We start from the raw sequence: 7,347 nt of genomic DNA, 5'->3' as shown, positions 1-7,347 counted from the left end.
GACCCCCCCCCATTGCTTTGGAGTTACAGGAATTAAGCTGCTCTTCTCAACCAAGGACGTCGCCTCCCGGTGTGATGGGCCGGTGCCTGCGCAGACGGTCATGGAGGGCAGGGGTTGGGCAGGAGTGTTCTTCTGGGAGCAGGGGGGACTGGACCGTGGGGCAGTGTTTCCTCTGGGCTGAGGGAGGGGACTGTGGGGGGCAGGGGTGTTCCTCTGGGAGCAGGGGGGGGACTGGATGGGGGGGCAGGTGGTTCCTCTGGTACTGAGGGGGGACTGTGGGGGGTAATAATAATAAAAGCGAAAATAAGGAGGGAGGGGTGGGCGAGGAGAAGGGCCAAGCGCAACGGGGACGCTGCTAAGGCAGGGCCCCCCCCGACACCCCCCCCCCCACAGCAACTCAAACAAACTGTCCAAGCAGGGCTGCCCCCCAGACCCTGCAAACGGGGGGGCGGGGGAGTGACATTCCTGCCACCCCCAATTCACCAGGGGTCTGAGCTCTGGCTCACAGCCACAGACCCACCCCCAGAGGCTGTAGGACCTACAATGACCCCCCACCCACACCCCACGGGAGAGCTCATGGTCAGTGTGGCTGGCGGAGGCTGCAGTCTGGACTCTGGAAGTGGGAGACGGCGGGGGGGGGGGTGTCTGGTACCTGCTGCATAGTTTGAGGTGGGGGAGTGGCGCAGGATGTCAATTCAAAGTGCTAACCGGGTGCCTGAGAAATGGGGGTTGGGGGGGCAAGCTGGGCACAACCCTCCAAGCCCCCCACCAGGGACTGCCCTCCCCTGGCAGAATGGCAGGGAGGCTCGGGGGTGGGGGGGGCTTTGAGAACTAATGACAGACATGAGCTGGCCCCCGCCAAGAACAACCCCCCCCCACACACACACAGGGCAGGTAACAGACCCCATGGGCCCTGGGGGGCGGGGCAGCACTGACATAGACCTTTCCTCCCCTCCCCCCCTCCCCAGCACAGGAGTCTCTCCACATACCCCCACTCCTCACAGGAGCCTCGAGGGGGATTTCGCCAGAAGACCCCCCCAGACAGGGGAAGGGGGCCATACCAGGAATCCCTGAAGGGAGTGAGGCCAGAAGGTCCCCCCACAAGGTGAGGGGCTGGGCCAGGCTTCCCATGTCATGGGGGGTCCCACTGCCCTGCAGAGAGAAGGGGGAGATGGAGAATTATTTTACAGTGGGGAATTTGGGGGGGCTCCTCTCAACCCCCTACCTGAAATCTCTAGCTTTACTGCCCCCCAGCACACCAATACTGGGGTGCCACAGCACTGAGGGAGCCTGGGAGGTCAGCCCAGGGCACCCCACTATGGACGAGGGACCTAGGGTACCTCCAGGGGGTGCCAGCAACTGGGGGAACGAGGTACACCCCATGGCCCACCCCTGGGGAGTGGTCTGGGGCCACCCCAGCTCTAGGCAGGCGCACACAGTACACCCTAGGGGGCTCCCAAACCAGGGATGGGGAAAGGGGGTATGCCCAGGGGGCCCCAACTCGCAACTGACAATGCTACCCCCAAGGCCTTCTCCTGGCAGCCCCCCAAAGAGTCCGCAGCCCCCCAGTCCAGCGGTGGGCGCTGGGGAGCCGCCACAGGCTGCATCGCTCTCGTGTGGCCGGCCAGGGGCTCAGGACAGCTGGTGGGGGGCCTCCAGCATCTCCATGAGGAAGGTGTCGATGGGGGTGTCCCCGATGAGCTTGAAGAAGAAGAGATGTTCCAAGCACTTCAGCCCGATGGAACGCAGAGCCGGCAGGCGCAGCAGCAACTTGGCGAACCTGGGGGGCGGGCAGGGGGGTTAGATGGGGAGATCCCTCAGCCAGTGCCCCACAACCCCCCACACTCCCCGTACACACACACCCCAAAATCCCCCACCACTGCCCCAGAACCCCCCACGCTCCCCTTACACATGGGATCCTGCACCCCCCAACATCCCCCACCACTGCCCCAGAACCCCCCATACCTGCTGTAAACCTGTGGGATCCCCCCACCCCATTGTCACTGCACCCCCCCATGCCAGACAAGCTCTGGGTCAGGCACAGGGAGCTGGCACCACCTAGTGGCCACCTGCAGCATCTACCGCTCCGAAGCGGAACTGGCCCCCCAGGAGCAGCAGCACCCCCCCTCCCCACCCCGCCTGGGCCTGGATGAGCAGTGGCTCCTGCCCTCTCCTCTCTCCTGCCCCACCCCTGTACCCGCCCCGCTGCCCAGGGTGGTACCCCCCCACCACTGCCCACCCCCGTACCTGCCCCACTGCTCAGCGTACCCCCGCTGCCCCACTGCCTGGCATACCCCCCCGTGTCCCCCCTCATACCTGCCCCACTGCCCGGCATCCCCCTGCTGCCCCACTCCTGTACCTCCCCTGCTGCCTGGGGTACCCCCCCACTGCTCCATCCCCATACCCCGCCACACTGCCCAGCATGCCTCCCCACCACTGCCCACCGCCATACCCACCCCACTGCCTTGTGTACGCCCCACTACTCCACCCCTGTACCAACCCACTGCCTGGGGTACCCCCCACCACCACTGCCCCCCCTCATACCTGCCCTGCTGCTCGGGGTACTTCTGCTTGCAGTAGGACTCCAGAGACGCGTAGACCTTCTCCCGCAGCAGCTCCACCTCCCCAGGGTTCGACAGCCCCTTGGCATCTGTGGGGGGGGGTCAGTGCGCACACAGTCCTCTTGAGTCAGCGCGCACACAGCCCTTCCTGCCCTCCCCCAGGGCGGCGGGGGGCTGGAAGGTCAGCAGGGTCAAGAGACCCCAAGGTGAATACGTTGGTGGCCAACTGGCATGGGGGGGGTCCCTTACCCGGATTGTAGAGGACGATGGGGGGAAGAGTCCAAGGGGATTTGGGAGGGGGTTCAGGGGAGGTCCCTTACCTGGGTTGATGAGGATGATGGGAGGCAGGCAGGGCTGGGGGAAGTCTCGGGGGGGGGGTCCCTTAGCCAGGTTGAAGAGGATGAGGGGGGGCAGGCAGCGCCAGGGCATCTCAGGCGGGTCCCTTACCCAGGCTGAAGAGGAGGGGTGGAGGAGGCAGTGCCAGGGGTCTCAGGAGGGTCCCTTAGCCACGTTGAAGAGAATGACGGGGGGCAGGCAGTGCCGGGAGGTTGGGAGAGGTCTCGGGGAGGTCCCTTACCCGGGAGGAGGGGGGGGGCAGGCAGCACCAGCGGGTCTCAGGGGGTTCTCTTACCCAGGATGAAGGGGCGGGGAGGCAGTGCCAGGGGTCTCAGGAGGGTCTCTTACCCGGGTTGAAGAGGATGATGGCCCGGAGGCAGCCGAGCTCCGTCTTGTCCATCCGCATGTCCCGCATCTTGGAGACCAGCTCAGTCAGCACCCTGGGGGGGGAAGGGGCACACATCAGTGGGCCCTGGGGCAGGGACGCCCCCCCCACTGACAGCTCAACACGGGCTCCCCAACCCCTCCTGAATCCCAACACCATGCCCTGGAGACCCCGTCCCCACCTGTCAGCAAAGGCCCCCTCGGATCGCCCGTCGCTGTGCCCCATGGAAACCATAGCCTCCTTGTCAGCCCTGTGCCCCCCAGTGAGCACAGCCCCCTTACCAGCGCTGTGCCCCCTGGGCCCCTGCCCCCCACCTGTCGAAGATGGCCCCCACGCCGGCGCTGTGGGCGCTGTTGCGATGCACGTGCAGCCCTGTGGCCAGCAGGATCCCGTCCTTCACCGAGATGGAGCGGTGCGAGAAGGACGCAATGAGCAGCTCGTTCCAGCCTGGGGTGCAGAGAAAGCGGCTGAGAGCCAGGCCTGGGGACCCCAGATCCCCTGCACCCCCCCCGAACCTCTGCCCTCCCCACAGCTTGTGCTCAGAGCCCCCCCATCCCCTGCCATCCCCACAGCTTGTATCCAGGACTACTCCCATTGTGAGGGGCAAGGGAATTCCACCCCACCCGCCATGTTACTTAAGAGCAAAACCAACCCAGGTCCACTGGCAGTCGCCCCACTGCAACAGGACCTGTCCCCAGGAGCCACAGACCAGAGCGGACAGTTTGGGGTCCCCTCCTTCTCTAGGGTCCAGCTAAAACCATGTGCACCAAAGCCCCCTTGTCTCACTCCACGTGAGGGCAGCCCCGGAGAGGCACCCACGCGCCTCACTCACCCCCACCCATACTCACCCGCCCGCAGCAGGACGTTCCGCCCCTGCCCCCCGTGTCACTCACCCGCCCGCAGCAGGACGTTCCGCCCCTGCAGCCCACGTCACTCACCCGCCCGCAGCAGGACATCCCGCCCCTGCACCCCGTGTCACTCACCCGCCCGCAGCAGGACATCCCGCCCCTGCACCCTGTGTCACTCACCCGCCCGCAGCAGGACATCCCGCCCCTGCAGCCTGCGTCACTCACCCGCCCGCAGCAGGACATCCCGCCCCTGCAGCCTGCGTCACTCACCCACCCGCAGCAGAACATCCCACCCCTGCAGCCTGCGTCACTCACCCACCCGCAGCAGGACATCCCGCCCCTGCACCCCGTGTCACTCACCCGCCCGCAGCAGGACATCCCGCCCCTGCACCCCATGTCACTCACCGACCCGCAGCAGGATGTCTCGCCCCCACCCATCACTCCCCTGCCCACAGCAGGACATCCCAACCCTGCACCCCGTGTACTCACCCGCCCGCAGCAGGATGACCTGGTCATCCAGAGGCAGCTCCGAGAAGTGAGGGATGCGCTTGGCCCACTCCACCAGCGTGAACAGCTGCTTGTCGGCCGCCTGGCAGATGTTGGTCACCGGGTCGTTTGGCTGGAGGGCAGGGTCAGAGACAGGGGCAGGGGGGGGTCAGATGCAGCCTCCTCCCCCCCACCGCAGCCTCCACTCTCCCTTCCCCCTGCCCTGCACCCCCAAAGCCCCCAGCCCTGCCCCCTAGAACCCAGACCCACCCCAAGGACCCCCCCTTCCCCAGAGCCCCCTGCCTCCCCCCGAGACCTGAAACCCCATCCCTCTGGAGCCCCTTGCCCTCCCTGGACATGCCCCTTGCCAGGGCCTGGCTCTGCCTTCTACTTCCCAGCTCTGCCTGCCTCCCTGCTCACCGAGCTGCCCCCAGTGCCAGAGCCATCAACACTTTGGTCCGATTTCTGCTCCACAGCCAGCTCTGCCTCCAGGATCTTCTCCACCGGCATCTCCTCATTTGCGCCGCCTGCAAAATCCCCCTCGCCGTCCTTCTCCTTCCCCCGCTGCCGCTCCTCCTGCACCGCTGTGGGGGACGGGGACAGGACAGACGTGGCACAGACATCATCACCCTCCCCACACTCCCTGCTGTTGCTCCTCCTGCACTGCTGGGGGGTGGGGACGGGTCAGACACACCACAGAACCCGCCACAACAAAGACTTCCATGCCCTCTGCTGCCGTCCCTCCTGCAAGGTCAGACACAGCATAGGAAACCCCCACCCCTCCGCTACTGCTCCTCCTACACGTCCCAGGGGGATCGTCCCCTCAGGCATTTCTGGTAGCGGCAGTACCTGCCCTGGCCCCACCCCCTCTCCCTCTGGTCCTGCCCCATTCCACAGGCCCCACCCCCAGGTGGGCAGTGCCTTCCCTCTTCATGCCAGTGGCCAGGCATTTCTGGTAGGGGCAGTACCCGCCATGGCCACGCCCCCTTCCACAGGCCCCGCCCCCAGTGAGCAGTGCCTTCCCTCTTCATGCCAGTGGCCAGGCATTTCTGGTAGGGGCAGTACCCACCCTGGCCCCGCCCCATCTCCCTCTGGTCCCGCCCCATTCCACAGGCCCCACCCCCAGGTGGGCAGTGCCTTCCCTCTTCCTGCCAGTGGCCAGGCATTTCTGGTAGGGGCAGTACCCGCCCTGGCCCCGCCCCATCTCCCTCTGGTCCCGCCCCATTCCACAGGCCCCGCCCCCAGGAGGGCAGTGCCTTCCCTCTTCATGCCAGTGGCCAGGCATTTCTGGTAGGGGCAGTACCCGCCCTGGCCCCGCCCCATCTCCCTCTGGTCCCGCCCCATTCCACAGGCCCCACCCCCAGGCAGGCAGTACCTTCCCTCTTCATGCCAGTGGCCAGGCATTTCTGGTAGCGGCAGTACTGGCAGCGGTTACGCTGGCGCTTGTCCACGATGCAGTCCTTGTTATCCCGGCACGTGTACGTCAGGTCCTTGCGGATCGTGCGCTTGAAGAAACCCTTGCAGCCCTCGCAGCTGTACACCCCGTAGTGCTTCCCTAGGGGGAGGGGGAGAGTCAGAGAGAACCCTGGCATCTGGGCCCCCAGCCCTCCGCAACCCACTCCCTTCCCAGAGCCAGGGACAGAACCCAGGCGTCCTGGCTCCCAGCTCTCCACAGCCAGCTCCGCTCCCACAGCCAGGCATAGAACCAAGGAGTCCTGGCTCTCAGCCCTCCACAGCCAGGGACAGAACCCAGGAGTCCGGGCTCCCAGCCCTCCACAGCCAGCTCGCCTCCCACAACCAGCGACAGAACCCAGGAGTCCTGGCTCCCAGCCCTCCACAGCCAGCTTGCCTCCCACAACCAGGGACAGAACCCAGGAATCCAGGCTCCCAGCTCTCCACAACCAGCTCCCCTCCCACAGCCAGGGATAGAACCCAGAAGTCCAGGCTCCCAGCGCCCCCCTCCCCATTTCCCTGCTCTAGCCCCCTTGTCCGCACTCCCCTTTCACAGCTGAGGATAGAACCCAGGTGCCCTGGCCCTCGGTACCTGATGATCTGTCCCCACAGATGGCACAGAGGCGCTTCCCCGGCATCATGCCACCGTGGGGGTGGCACGGGAGACCCCGCACACCCAGGGGGGGCTTGACGTCTTCCGAGCTGCTGACGGAGTGCATGCCCGACAGGTTCACAGTGGAGTTAATCTGGGGGCAGACAGATGGGAGCTGACCTGGCTACCCTGCCAGAGAGCCTGCCCCACTCCCCAATCCCTCCCCTCAGCTCCCACCCCCTCATGGGTATCAGCCCCCAGAGGAGCACACCCCAGTCACTGCTAGGATTCAGCCTTTTCCTCCCCTTACTCCTGTGGCCCCCAGCCCAGCCGCACACGCGCTCCTATCCCCATCATGTCTGTGACCCCTCATCTCATCTCTCCCAACTGGGGCACATTCCCTATTTTATCCACTTCCCAACTCACTGGCTGCCCGTCCCTGCACGCTGGATCCTGGCTCCTTTGATAGGATAACAAGTCTTGTGGAGAAGCGGTGCATGTGGTATACCTAGACTTTAGCAAGGCATTTGATACAGTCACGCATGATATCCTTATCGATAAACCAGGCAAATACAATTTAGATGGGGCTACTATAAGGTGGGTGCATAACTGGCTGGATAACCGTACTCAGAGAGTGGTTATTAATGGCTCCCAATCCTGCTGGAAAGGTATAACAAGTGGGGTTCC

General features: G+C 65.2%; 1 protein-coding gene across 2 annotated transcripts in view; it reads right to left on the bottom strand.

Annotated features, from left to right (window-relative positions):
* Positions 1-277: 277 nt before the first annotated feature.
* RXRB (retinoid X receptor beta) overlaps positions 278-7,347 on the bottom strand; it is a 12,255-nt gene continuing 5,185 nt past the window's right edge. For both annotated transcript variants that reach the window (XM_032788390.2, XM_032788391.2), the window contains 8 exons: positions 6,661-6,814; positions 5,992-6,171; positions 5,037-5,200; positions 4,620-4,749; positions 3,597-3,729; positions 3,246-3,337; positions 2,545-2,650; positions 278-1,780 (listed from right to left, as the gene is read on the bottom strand). In XM_032788390.2, the coding sequence (XP_032644281.1) occupies positions 1,633-1,780; positions 2,545-2,650; positions 3,246-3,337; positions 3,597-3,729; positions 4,620-4,749; positions 5,037-5,200; positions 5,992-6,171; positions 6,661-6,814 (1,107 nt within the window). In that variant the 3' untranslated portion in view covers positions 278-1,632. The remainder of the gene's footprint in view (positions 1,781-2,544; positions 2,651-3,245; positions 3,338-3,596; positions 3,730-4,619; positions 4,750-5,036; positions 5,201-5,991; positions 6,172-6,660; positions 6,815-7,347) is intronic.

This window comes from Chelonoidis abingdonii, chromosome 12 (assembly GCF_003597395.2).
Source record: "Chelonoidis abingdonii isolate Lonesome George chromosome 12, CheloAbing_2.0, whole genome shotgun sequence".
Classification (NCBI taxonomy): Eukaryota; Metazoa; Chordata; order Testudines; family Testudinidae; genus Chelonoidis; species Chelonoidis abingdonii.
The sequence above is the reverse complement of the archived record's forward strand: the minus strand, read 5'-3'. Positions and strand labels throughout refer to the sequence as shown.